General features: G+C 25.9%; 1 protein-coding gene across 1 annotated transcript in view; it reads right to left on the bottom strand.

Moving 5' to 3' along the window:
- LOC107450635 (vacuolar protein sorting 8) overlaps window positions 1-14,119 on the bottom strand; it is a 45,044-nt gene that overhangs the window by 24,479 nt on the left and 6,446 nt on the right. Inside the window, exons 8-20 of the mRNA XM_043039562.2 lie at window positions 12,233-12,300; window positions 11,406-11,456; window positions 10,094-10,196; window positions 9,637-9,693; window positions 7,627-7,749; window positions 7,260-7,340; window positions 6,281-6,364; window positions 6,088-6,174; window positions 5,604-5,714; window positions 5,422-5,512; window positions 2,696-2,882; window positions 1,674-1,896; window positions 898-987 (exon numbers count right to left, since the gene is read on the bottom strand). Coding sequence (XP_042895496.1) covers window positions 898-987; window positions 1,674-1,896; window positions 2,696-2,882; window positions 5,422-5,512; window positions 5,604-5,714; window positions 6,088-6,174; window positions 6,281-6,364; window positions 7,260-7,340; window positions 7,627-7,749; window positions 9,637-9,693; window positions 10,094-10,196; window positions 11,406-11,456; window positions 12,233-12,300 — 1,356 coding nt within the window. The remainder of the gene's footprint in view (window positions 1-897; window positions 988-1,673; window positions 1,897-2,695; window positions 2,883-5,421; window positions 5,513-5,603; window positions 5,715-6,087; window positions 6,175-6,280; window positions 6,365-7,259; window positions 7,341-7,626; window positions 7,750-9,636; window positions 9,694-10,093; window positions 10,197-11,405; window positions 11,457-12,232; window positions 12,301-14,119) is intronic.

The following is a 14,119-nucleotide window of genomic DNA, read 5'->3' as shown; positions in this document are numbered from 1 at the left end:
ACTTAGATAAAAACATGTATTAAAATAAAATATCATTCCCTCACTATTAGTGTCATTCCCTCACTTTTTAAATAGTGAAAATAATTAATTTACTTATAAATTAATTTGAAAAATAAATTAAAAAATTAATGAATTAATTTATTAAATTAATTAATTTATTTATTAAATTAATTTATTTATTTATTAAATTAATTAATTAATTATTATAAATTAATTAATTATAAATTAATTATTTAAAGAATTAATTAATTTAAATATTAAGTCTAATTAATAGGATATATACTTTCTTTATAATGCCATTACATATTCCTATTAATATAAAAAGTTTCAGAGCTTTTTATTCACTTTACTTTTTTGGGATTTTATGAACTGAAAAATGACAGTTTTCGTGAGAATGACCCATATATATATATATATATGTACACAGCAAAACAATAGGAAAAACAATAAGTTTTATTTATTGCGCATAAGCTGCAAGTAAACAGAACTCATAAGATAAGTTCAAAATGAAGATAAAACAAAGGAAAATTACAGACATATTAAAAAAGGGGGGAAAAGAAAAATAATAATAAAAAAAGAAGATATCAAACAACTGGAGAAAAAAAAGGATAAAATTTTTTTAAAAAATCCGGAAAATAAAAGATATCTTTTTATCAGTTGATCCTTTTTGCTGATATAATCTTGTGGACTGATGAAAAGATAGTATCTTTTTTTTCCGGATTTTTCAAAAAATTTTATCCTTTTTTTTTCTTTTTATTTTCCAGTTGTTTGATATCTTTTTTTTTTATTATTATTTTTCTTTCCCCCCCTTTTTTCACATGTCTGTAATTTTCCTTTGTTTTATCTTCATTTTGAACTTATATATATACATTAAATTGCTTACGAAAGGAGTCTTACTTCAAAAGGTGTCACATAATCTAGCATTCCTTTATTGTAAACATAAATAATTGCATCAAATAGTCCTTGATCCCAACATAATGTCATAACCTATAATAAAATATTAAAAAAAATCTAAATTTTTATAATTTTATTTGTTTAACATGCTTTGCTTAAGGCTTTAAAATCAGATCTTAATATTTGAAAATTTAATCATACTAGCCAATTAATCATGCATTTTTTTCAATTTTGAAGAAAGCATAATTACATTTCAACTCATTTATATATTCTAGTATAGTTGTTTCAAGATACTGTAATGAAATATAATGAAAGAAATATAATAAATAATTTAATAAAATAAAGCGAAACAATAATTTATAATTCCTGCTGCGATGAATAGTACATAAATTTGTAGCGTGAAGTGGTGAAATCATAATTAGAGTAATTAAAAAATAAATAAGAAATAACTTTAAAAAATAACTTGAAGAATGACATGTATTTTCTTACTTTCTAATACGTAATTTTTCATATTGCACGGATATACATTTCTTTGATATCATGAGGATATAAGTTGATAAGGATGTTACAATTAAAAATTTTCAGAAAAAATATTGAAATTTTCTTTTTAACATCGCTGTAAATTTTTTTAATGTATGAATATACTTCCATCTGGAACAGCAAAATAATAGTTTTCTCATTTATAAATTGATATTAATTAATATCAGCATAGAAAATAAATTTAAAATAACTATATTAAGCTGTAAATCAGAACATTATTGTTATTAATAGACCCTTACTTGATGAATATCTAAATCAGCTATATCTAGACGAACAATGCAAGATTCTAATGCATCAAACATTTTTCTTTCGGCAAAATGATTAACAAAATCTTTAACCAGCTGAGGTGTCATTTTTCTTAAACGACCATCTAGGATATAAGTTTCTAAGCTCTCCAAGAATACACCCAATGCCAAAGGATCAGTTTGGAATCTTTCATACATTTTCCCAAACAAGAAATCTCTAAAAGAATAACAGTTTAAATGCAACACTATCTAACATAAATGTAAGAAGTTTTTAAACATAAGAGGGAATCAAAACAGCAAATTCGTAAGTACATTAAAAAATAAAAGTAGAGTATATATTGCTAGTAAGTGCAAATTGCTTAAAATAGAGGCAAATTAATGAATTTAGATAACTCAAATCAATAGCATTAACTCAAAGATATGATGTAAAAACAATTATTTCTGTTAAATAAAAATGTTGATATGAATGTATTATTTTTCTTGTGCTTGCATTTATCCAAAACATAAAGTAAATTTTTTAAAATGAAATTTTATCAAGTGTGTTATAAAGAAAATCTATGAATATTACCAACGTAAAGACAACTCCTAAACATCCATAAAAAATTAAGGATTTGAAAAAATGTTTAATACATTGGAAAATACAGAATCTTCAAATTACCCACTTCATGACAACATGAACTCATTAACACTTAGAAACTTTACAATAAAAAAGGAATCAATCTGCAATAATTTATAACAGGTTGTCATTTTTGTAGTTTTCAAAATTTTTAGCCAAAATTTGAATGCCAAAAATAATTGACTATTTAAATTCATTCTAACTGTTAGAACTTCATAACCCATTCAAAAAAAAATAATTTAAAAATTATCTCAAAAAGTAAATAATCGTTTGGTTTCAATTTAATTATTTTTGAGAAGAAATAAAACACCCCTTTCAATTAAAATTACAATGCGTGTAAATTTTTAAATAAACTTAAGATGCATTAAAATTTATGTCAGAAAAAAATTCCATATATTACTTTTTATTCACTCTTACGCAATATTCCACACATAAGGGTATTTTTTCTTGATAGTGATGAATCAATTGTTCAATTTTTCCCCTCTCTGGGCAAAGCTGAGTCATAATCAAATCTACATATATACTCAGTATGTCCAACATCTTAAAGGCAACTAGATCTTTTCTTTGAGATTTCTTACCAATAAGACCTGATGAGAGTTAAATAACTATCAGTAATAAATTCCTAAAATATGACACTAATTAAAATTTGAATAAAGAACTATATATTAAATGTATAAAAATTTTTTAGGTATGGCGATAATTTAAAAATGACAAGTTTCTTTTCAATAACAGCATATGAACTTTTTAGCCACATTTCTTCAAAACGAAAAAACAAAGTGACTTAATATAAGTATAGAATGAAGTTAGGTTTAATGAATTTGTGCAATAAAAATTTGTTAAAAGCTTAAATAATAAAACTAAGTGGATAGGACTTTTATAACCACCATTATCTATATAAATCTTTTTAAAAAATATGTTCAGTACTTGGAAAAATACTTACAAAAGAACTTTAGTGTACAAAAGAACTTAAATGAAATTAAAACTTTGGATTATTATATAAAATTCTGTTTATATTTTGAGTAACAAGAGAATACTTTTTTTTATTTTTGACTGAATCGCCCAGTTTTAAATATGTACATCATGCAAACAGCAAGAACTTCATGAATTTGAAACAATAGTATGAAGCGTTTCTGAAATTGAATTAATCCTGAAATAAAGGGTAGATTTTTAATTATCCCAGCATTGGAAACTGTGTGTTAAGTTGTATTACTAAACCATATTAGTCTGAGATAAATTTTATTGAATATTAATTATTACAATATTATCCTTTCTAATTAAAAAAAACCACCTGTTAAATTTATATAGATAAAAAAGGCAAAAAATAACGCAAAGATTAAAAAAAATGAAAGTAATGCAGGCGTTTTAATATATAGAGCAAAATGAAAAAAATTTGCTACTGGCCAGATGCCAGTTGTAGCATTTTTAGCAGAGACCACTTTTTCAAATATTGAAAATTTTGAATAACAGATAAACTTAGTAAAACTTAAAATACAGTTTTGTGTAATAGATTTTGTATTATAAATTACTACTAAATATGATGGAATTATTAGTTTATTTTAATGTAAAATTATTTTTATGTATTTTTATTGGTGTGACATGGAACATTTAAATAGAAAGTCTGCATTTTAATTCAAGAATCAATATCTCTTCTCATAAGAATTATTTAAGTGAAGAATTCACACTTTGTTGCAAGTTAAAAAAAATTATGAGTTACTTAGTAATTATTAAACTTGCAATACATAGTATGAAATAATAACTTATGGATGTTTCTAAATGCAAATCTTTTGCAAAATAATTATTATTTTTTTCTTTTTTAAAAATTTGAAAAAAAATTCAACTTAACAAAAAGTATAAATAACTATGTTAATATACTTTTTCTGTTTAATTATAAAGTGTACGAACTTTTAAATGAAGGGTGGAAAAATATTTAGCTGTTTATTATAAATTTATACTTCTGGGTTTGCACAACTTCCTGAAAAAAGAAAATGACTATGTCATGTTAAATTGACTATGTCATGTTAAAATAGAGATAGACATGCAATCCATAGATTTATTTTTCTGGAAGGGAAAAAAATCATCCATTGCTGTAATAAGTATGTTGCAATGGTATATAATTACACACACTATCCATCCAAAGGACAAGCGTCTGTTACTGTTAATAGTGTTTTATCTATTAGAAAAGAAGTGACCTTTGTCAAATTACTGAAAGCTCCCGCGCTGGTACTCGTCTAATTGAACTTTCACACTGTACTAATGAGAAGAATTTCACAACAGATTTAAAATACACTTAGTTTAACTTATTGCACTCAGTAAATTTAAACACTTGGGATGGTAACTAAGTTGGACCTTAGTATTGAACAAAAATCCTTAGCTCTCCACTATTAGGGTGATTGATGACCAAGTCAATTGCATCAACAAAGTGAAATAGAGATACTAAAATAATGCGCAGTTAGTTGTTTATATTTAGTTAACAATTAAAGCTCAAATGTTGAATTAAGTTGGACTCAGCTCAAATGTTGAATTAAATTAAAAGCTCAAATGTTGAGTTAAGTTGGATGGTAATTAAAATGAATCTCAGGATTGAACAAAAATCCTTAGCTCTCCACTATTAGGGTGATTGATGACCAAGTCAATTGCATCAACAAAGTGAAATAGAGATACTAAAATAATGCGCAGTTAGTTGTTTATATTTAGTTAACAACTAAAGCTCAAATGCTGAATTGCTTCATTCAAAATATTCAAACAATTTAAAAACGAATCATATTTTTTTGAAGAACATCTAAGAATACTTCATTGTAAAATTACCCAAAACCATTTGAATAATACTAAAAATGTAAATATCATAATAAGTTTACAGAAAAATCCCTTAACAGTATAATCATATTTGAAAAAAGAAATAATCTAAGAACAGCTAATTGTCCAATTGAATACTTGCAAATGAGGTCACATGTGTACCAGTCAAGGAGGTTCGACAGACACTCATGACACCATCTGCAGGTATCTGATTAAATTTAATCTGGTAATTGATTAAGAGTGATATTTTACCCAAGCCTTAAAGCTGTTACAAGTCATGCACAACCACGTAATTAGACACAACCATGTGTTTTCTTGCAAGTAGCTAATTACCTGAAACTGCTTTAGCACTTTCTTCATAAAATGACAGAGCAAGTGACAAAGCTTCAGTAAACATTTTCTGCTTCACTAAAAACTCAATTCTCTGGAAAAGAAAATAGGTATAAGGATTTCGATAAATAGAAAAAATATAAGTTTTACATGATAGGAAAACATTGAGCAGATTCAATAATTACTTCATTCCAGGTTCTCATAGTCATCACGTGTATACTTTTAGTTCCTAATATCAACAGTTGACTCCCAAATGCAGACATGGAGTAATAACAAGCTCTTTCACCAGCAACTGCCTAAAAAGTCAGTAAAAAATGCATTTCTGAGATTTTATTTAATCTTTTTTCCAAACATAAAACACTTTTAATTAAGTAGTGTAGGAAACATAAATTTCACAAAATATAATAAAACTAGGCAGCATATTATAACAAACTAATTAAAAAGTTCAGAGAATAAGCAAGAAAAATATTTCTGAACTATTTAAATATAAAATATGCTTCAATTCATTTTTTCTTTCAAATTAGAAAATGAGAGCTTTTAACAAAATATAAAAAAAATTTATCATTTTCATACATTTTTCTTTTTTAAAAATAAAACAACTATAGAAAACGGCAAAGTTGACTAATATTAAAGAAAGTTTAACAATAAATCCAGCTTCATAAAACGTACCATAGCTTTACTGACATTGCCACCTGTAGCAAGGCCTTTGAAATGAGTAGTACCATAGACTAACTGAACATCAGCTAAATCCAATACCTAAAATATTTTTTTATTTTTTATAAAGAAACAAAATAGGAATGAAACTTTAGATAGTAATTATAATTAAACACAAAAACTAAAAACAAACATTACACTAAGTTACCTCTAATTCTTCATTGGATTTTACATCAATTACATGAAGGTGCTCTGAAACATCTAAAGTGACTAATGTTCTTGAGTTTAGCCACTGGAAAAAATGAAAGCAAATTTAATTTTAAATTTCAATCCATATTTGAAATATTTTAAAAAATCTATTAATTGGTTGGTAATATCAAAAGAGCATGAACTGAATTTAAAACCATGTGCTCAGATATCTCTAATAATTTCAAGAATTTATTAATTATTAATTCAGAGATTTGAAGTCTATTCAGAGTCTATTAAGTTTTATTTTGGTCCAAAAGGATTTCAAGATAATTGAATTATTTTGATACATCTTATATTACGAATGTACTCATCTTTTATTGCATTGTGAGCTTAAATTACGTTAAGACAAATAAAAAAAAAGTAAAGGTTTTTAAAATGCAAACAAAATATTTTTCTTGAAGTAGCACAATTTATTTGAAAAAAAAATTTCTTTTTTTTTCTTCATATATTTACATTTTTGCATACATTTACAATTTTGACTTTATCATTTCTTGTCAATTAAGTCATAACCATACAAAGAAGATTTGAACTAATTGCAATAGCCCAAAAACAACATGATGTATATTTTTATGCATAAATTATATTTCTATCCATTTCATTCTACACCAATTCATATTTAACTATAGAGTAAAAATGTCAATATATATTTTTAACACAGTTATTTTCTATTCAATCACTATATATATTCACACATTTCTAAATGTAAAAACTTAAATCACATAAAACACATTGTAAAAAAGCATAGCAATAATTTTGCTATAGTAAAATAGAGGCTAATTAATTAAGTTATAAATAATACAATAACACTTTGAAAATACTTATAAGCATAGTATTCAAATGATAGCATACTAAGACTCAAATGATAGCATAACAATGCTAAGTTACATTATGGTAAATAACAATAAACACTTTCTTCAATCAATGAATTATATACATACTGCAAAATTTTGAAATGAATAAGGAAGCTCCAGTTTCTGTAGGGGAATAAAATTGATCTTTTCAGCAGAGGCAAAATTCACCTATCCAATAAAATGTTGGTTTAAAGTTAAAAGAAGTGTAAAATATTACTAAAATCTACAATACAAGAGGAAAGAAATTAGTATTTCAGTTGAAGCAACGTTTTTAAATTAAAATAAAATCAATTTTATTAATTAGGGGCTATAGATATTTTGCTTTGCATACCAAAGTCAATATATATATATGTAACAATCACATTCAAATATGAAGTAAAATGAGAAAAAGCTAAAATTTTAGAATGTATAAATTGAAATTTGAATAAATATGCTTAAAACAAAGAAAACATACCTGAAAAAAATTTACAGTGTTTTGTCTTCCAAATGCCAAAACAGGGTCAATTATTCGTGTAGAAGAAGAAATTTGGATTACAACAAATTGCCAACTCAAAACTGGTAGAGTATCTGGATCAGCCTTTAGAAATTATTATAAATATTATGAAGAAATAAATTTTTAATTTGCATTTTACTAGATAACATTTTTTAATTAATTTTCAGGAATTATTGTAAATTATAGGAAAACTTTTAAGACATGTAATTTCATAATACATATATGAATAAGTGCAAAAAGATGTTCTGCTTGTTTTAAGACTTCTTTATTGTGTTACATTATTTGGGAATTTTAAGTAAAAATAATAAAATACAATCTGCAAGTGGTTTAAAAAACCATACCATCCCTTCAATTATAACAAAAAAAAATTGAAAGTTTAATGAATAGAAATTTGGATGTCTATGTGAAGCTCCAGATTCTTGCTTGCTGTCCCCAAATGACAGTAGGGCGTACCTGGTCAGAATGGGTGAAGTACATTGGTAGTATATACTCCTTTAAGGTCACTCTAGATGTGAAAACCATTCAATTAGGTTCAGCTAAAGTGATTAGGCACTCAGGGCATGGGTGCAAGTTGGAAAAAAGGCCCAGACTGAAAATTTTTTTGACTGAAATACCTAACATACACAATACCCCCTCGACATATGCAAACTATCTAAGAAAGCTTTACCATAATACATCAAGTTTAAATACTGTACAAAAAGTATTTATTCATTTGTCTTTTGATAAAATAACAACAGGACATAAGAAAGTAGACCAATAACGTAGACCTAAAAAATATTTTTAAGGACAGAAGAAAAAGAAATTCCGATTTCCGTCTTCGAGTCAGTCTTGTTTCCGTCTTACTTCCGCCCGCGGACATTTCCGAAAGGCGGAAATCCGTCCTGGGGACGGAAGACTTGCACCCATGACTCAGGGCTAAATCACTCTTCTCCCTTTGGTGCCAGACTCTCAGATTAATTGAAGTTGCTCCTTTTTCATAATCACAAAACCAATTTCAAATTCGATTTAATACTGAGTTGCCCCTAAAGCAGGTTAAACAGGAATTCGAACATGGTTCGAGAGATGAGTGTTGATGAAAGAGATGAGTGTAGTTCTAGAAAATATGGACTGTAGAAAAGCACCAGGCCCAAATAACATTCATGGTTACATGGTCAAACATCTCAGTACTAATGAAAACTGGGTTGTCTACCTTAGGAGTGGTAGGACTTTCTTCAATTGCAAGCTCAAGGAGAGACTTATTCTGGTCAGATAGAACTTTTATTTCTCTTCTAAAGGCCCGCTCCCTAAGGGGCAAGATGGATTTAGACAAGCCATACCATTGATCAGATTTTATTATTTTACCTGAATGTCAGAGACGCTCAAAATTTAAAGCCAACTAACCACACTGCTGCTGTTCTTTTGGACATGTCTAAGGCTCTTGAGTGTTTGAAGAAAAAAGTTATTTACTAAACTTCATGACGTATTTGGTATTAAAAGTATTTGGATTATAGACTTTTTACAGAACAGGACCATAAGAGTAATATGCAAAAATACTTTGCCTAAAACTTGTGGACTGAAACATGGTTTTTCACAAGATTCAGTTCTAAGTGTCGTATTGTTCTCACTTATGTATTACTCGTCTCAAAGAGATAGAACTGAAAAAATTCCATAACACAATCAAGAAACTATTTAACTTACGGGCACTTTAACTAAGTGAAATTCATATATCTTTTTAAAAAATATAGAAGTTAAAAAAAGATTATTCATATGTATATGTATACTCTACCCTAAATAATAATTTTATATGCTTTTTAATTTAAACAAGTTTAATGAAAAACATTGCACATTAAAGTGTATTCTTTTTAACACAGAGGACAATGAGACAATTTCTGAAATCAACTAAAAACCACAAATATACAACTATATAATTTTCAACAATATATATCCTGTTCTACTTGAATACATTAAAACACAAATTAAATTAATATTTACTCGAAGAGCATGTGTAAACCAAACTCGAAGAGATGGCCTCACAGTCACAGCAATAACCTGCAAGTTAAAAAGTGTACAATAATAATAGAAAATCAAATTATTTCTGAAAATATACTTCATGGCATGTTGCTAATATTAATTATTAAATTAAAATTTAGGTCAAATAAATTTTAAAAATTAGTTGATACATTTAAATTTAAAACAGAAAATCTTAAAATGGTGCTTCAGAATGAATACTCAACAGCAAATCTAAAAAAAAGTAAATGCTTAATCGTTTTGATAAAATTTTTAAAAATTATAAGTTTTAAAAAATATAAAAATCCTTTCATTAAAAAATTTATATAAATACTTTATGATACAAATATAAATTATTTTAAATTCCAACAACATAAATATGAATTTGAATACACATTTAAATACATAATTTCGTAAGTTATGAGAACAAACACAATCTTACTTTTGTAACTGTGCCTAAGGCAACAAGACATACTTCTTGACTTGGATGGTTACGAAAGTGAGGAGTCATTCTAAGAGGCTCTACAGCACATACCTCACCCCGACTATAAAAAAAAAAGAATGTTTGGATAAAAGCAACTAAATGTTGAAATTTCAATAGATAATTTTCAAAAATGAAATAGCATTCATTAGTTTTATTTTGAAAATAAAAAATGGTTACTAAACATGTCCGTCCAGGTACATCCCTTTGAAGCTGGCGATAATAGAAAGAAAGAGGCCTCTTAATAAAATCAAAAGTATAAAAATAAAATCTTCAACCAAATTTGAAATCAATTTACAAATTGATTGAATATGTTTCCTGAAAAATATTAATTATTTTTAAAGTAATGGTTAAAGTCAACTAGACTACACTGCCTTGTTTAGCTCAATTGCAATAATTTTGCTGAATTTTATTATTAATATTTAGAAAAAATTAGTCGAATACTTTATTTTATTTTTACTGCACAAAAAAAATGTTCTTTCTTCGGATTTGATTATTCAAAATTTCAGAATCAGCTGTAATGCATAAGATGTAAAGAACATGAGCTGATCAAAATGGGTCATAAACTGAGACTGACACACAGAAAAAAAAAGGGCACAAGGATTGCAGGATTACTTTGGGGTTATTGGAATCATGTTCACTTAAAGGGATCCCTCCTGAGGAGATGTATTTACCTTGAAACTTTTTTTTATGAAATAAACAAAAATTGTAACAAATAATGAACAAGTAAAATAATAGTGAAAAAATGTATTACTTAGAAGTATTAGTTTACTTACAAACATTTCAGGCAAATAGAATAAAAAAATATAAATCAAAAATGTACAGGAAAATTTTCAAGAAGCTGAATTTCATTTTGAATGTGATTTCATTTGGAATGTGAAAAATTACATGATATATCAGCATATTAATGAAAATAAAAAGAAACTTCAAAAAAGTTAGCTTTAATAAAATAATACAAACCCTCTGAAGCTTTATAATCATAAGGAGTTTAATTGTTAAATGTTGATGTTTTTTTTTTTTTTGTATTGTAGCAAATAAATTTGACTGAATTCTTTAAGAATTAGTAAGAGAATTTGAAGATAGTAACTGGACTTCTATGCCATTAAAATATTGTAAATATAATAATTTATTATGTAATTTCATAATGTAACTTAAAAAACATACAATTAAAAATAGTAAAAAACTTAACGAGTAAGGTGAAATCAATAATTTGAAGCAAAATATCCAATGTTTTATAATTTATTGCAACTAAAACCAATGCAATTAAACTTACCTTCCTGAAAATATACACCTAGTTTCACATGTTCTAGTTCCCATGACTCTCCTAAAATATACAATAAACTAAGTATAAAGTAAACTTCCGTTGGAAAATGTGACATTAAAAGAAATACAGTAAACTTTTTTTAATAATCCTAACACAGCTCAATAAAAATTAGTTTCCATTAAAAATTTAACAAAAATAAAAAATTTTACGATTGAATGGCAAAATATAAATGGAGAGGCAAAATTATTAAAATTAGTAACTTTATGTGAAATTTTTTTAAAAGTAGAACTCTAGTTAAGATGGAAGATTATTTTTTTTATTTTTTTACAAAACAGTACATTAAATTTTGGTTTGTGCAAAACAGTATAATAAATTTTACAATTGAATGGCAAAATATAAATGGAAAGGCAAAATTATTAAAATTAGTAACTTTAAGTGAAATTTTTTTAAAAGTAAAACTCTAGTTAAGCTGGAAGATTATTTTTATTTTTTTTACAAAACAGTATATTAAATTTTGGTTTTAAGACCCAATGGAGTCATCATTAATTCAATAGATTCCTAATCATGAAGTTTAATATCTGAACTGTAAATGAAGATAATTTGAAAAATTCCATAAAATATGTTATTTAAATCTGTTATCTATTATAATTTTTTAAAATTATTTGACAAAATTACCCCAAATAGGTTTATTTATAAAACATTATGCAGGATTTAAAACAGTACTAAAAAGCAAATCAAAACTGAAAATTATCTTGGGTGATTTAAAATTTCTTTCTGAATATTTTTTAAATAATAACAATAAAAATGAAACAAAAAATACTTCATCAAGAACTTACTTGAAATTTAATTCAAATACTGAGCCACCACTATCACTACATAAAGCCAATGTGGGATCATCTGTAAACTAAATGTAATATATATATATATATATGGTNTATATAACATAAACTTTTTATGTTACATGTAACATAAATAGATTCAGCTAATCTTTTTATGTTACATATGTATACATATATATCCTTAACATCAAAGATACAATTTTAGACTGATTTATTTATCTTTTAGCATAAATATGAACAAAAAATATAGTTTCAGAATGGTTATAAAAAAAAACCACACCTTTCAAACTTAATTATAATAATAATTACAATATTTTTATAACTTAATTACAATATTCTAAATCAATATTTAATAAAATCGAATATATATTATTTTTTTTCAAAAATAAAAACATTATTGCATTATTCAAAAATCATTATTTACTGAAGCAAAATTAAAGAAAATAACCAGTTGAAAATAATTTAAGTATATCTGTGAAGCAAAATGCATAGGTCCCATTATATAAATCGACTGCTGAAAAAACCAAATACAAAAAGGTCTTTTTTACAGCAAACTCTTTTAAAAAGTGTAGGAAATTTCAAATTCTTTGGATGGGGATGAAGACCATTTTTTATGGTATTCAGCAGATGAGGATATAGTAGAAATCATTGCAAAGTGGTTGCACCATTACACTGCTCATGTTATTAAATACACCACAAATATATTCTGAAATTTTTAAAATTGTAGCTTTTTGGTATATTTTAAAAGTTTTCAATGTATTATATTTTTTGAAATACTCTTGAATAATTATCTTAGCTCTTCTTATTCTCAATTTTTCCCCGAACATAATTGAAAGTATTGTTTCTAAAAAAAACTTTATATGTAAAGAAAATATGAGAGAAAATACAAAATTAATTGTATAAAATATATTAAAAATAGTTTTTGAAAGAGGTAAATTGATTCAGAGTTATTCATATCTATCTTATTGTTTAAAATGCCATTTAAGGAGGTTTAAAGAGATTTGTAAAAAAAGATACCGTGATAAAGAGATTTAAGATAAAGAGATTTAAGGAGGTTAAAGAGATTCGACTTATAAACCAGGACACAGTATACATATATACAATGTGTAAAAAAAAGTTTGGAAATGGTCCAATATCTCGAGAAATATACATCAAATCAAAAAAGTGAAAATAGACTTATTTAATATTTTTTTAAAAGCCATTCAATCATCTCAAACTTTCTTTCTAAACTGTTCCCCCAAGGGACAGGTGACAGACAACTTAAAAATCTTAAATATAAAACCCGATTTTTTATTGCAGATTCGTATCTTCCTGAAAAGAGTTAGCCAATTCGACTAATGTTATGCATTTTCCTTCACATATAGCACAGTAACCGAGAAAATTAAAATAGGGTCCAAACTATTTAAAATGAAGCTGCAATAAAAAATAGGAGTTCATATTTAAAATTTCAAAGTTGTCCCCATTCCGGGAAGGGGTGAAAAATGAATTTGGTATAATTGCATAGCTTTTAAATAATATTGAATGTGTCTATTTTCACTAATTCAATTCGATGATATTTGACAGGTTCCAAACTTCTTTTTTTACACCCTGTATAAATATATATGTGTGTATAAGTGTGGCAGTTATTAGGCCTCAGAGTTTTTTTACAAAATAGGTGGTCTGCGAAAAAAAAAAAAAAAAGGTTGGGAACCACTGTTCCAAGAGTTGGCTTTTTCTGAACTTATGACTACAGGCTTTTCATTATCAGAAAATCAGTTTTCTATATATTATTCAATAGAAAGCAATGTGTAGCCTGGAAATATCAGCACAATTTTGTCTTACACACGGAGATTTGAATAAATAGTTAAATTCATTTAGGTAGATTCATTTGCTTCATTAATATAC

The sequence above is a fragment of the Parasteatoda tepidariorum genome, chromosome 7 (assembly GCF_043381705.1).
Source record: "Parasteatoda tepidariorum isolate YZ-2023 chromosome 7, CAS_Ptep_4.0, whole genome shotgun sequence".
Taxonomy (NCBI): Eukaryota; Metazoa; Arthropoda; class Arachnida; order Araneae; family Theridiidae; genus Parasteatoda; species Parasteatoda tepidariorum.
Note: the sequence above shows the minus strand (reverse complement) of the source record. Positions and strands in the feature narration are given on the sequence as shown.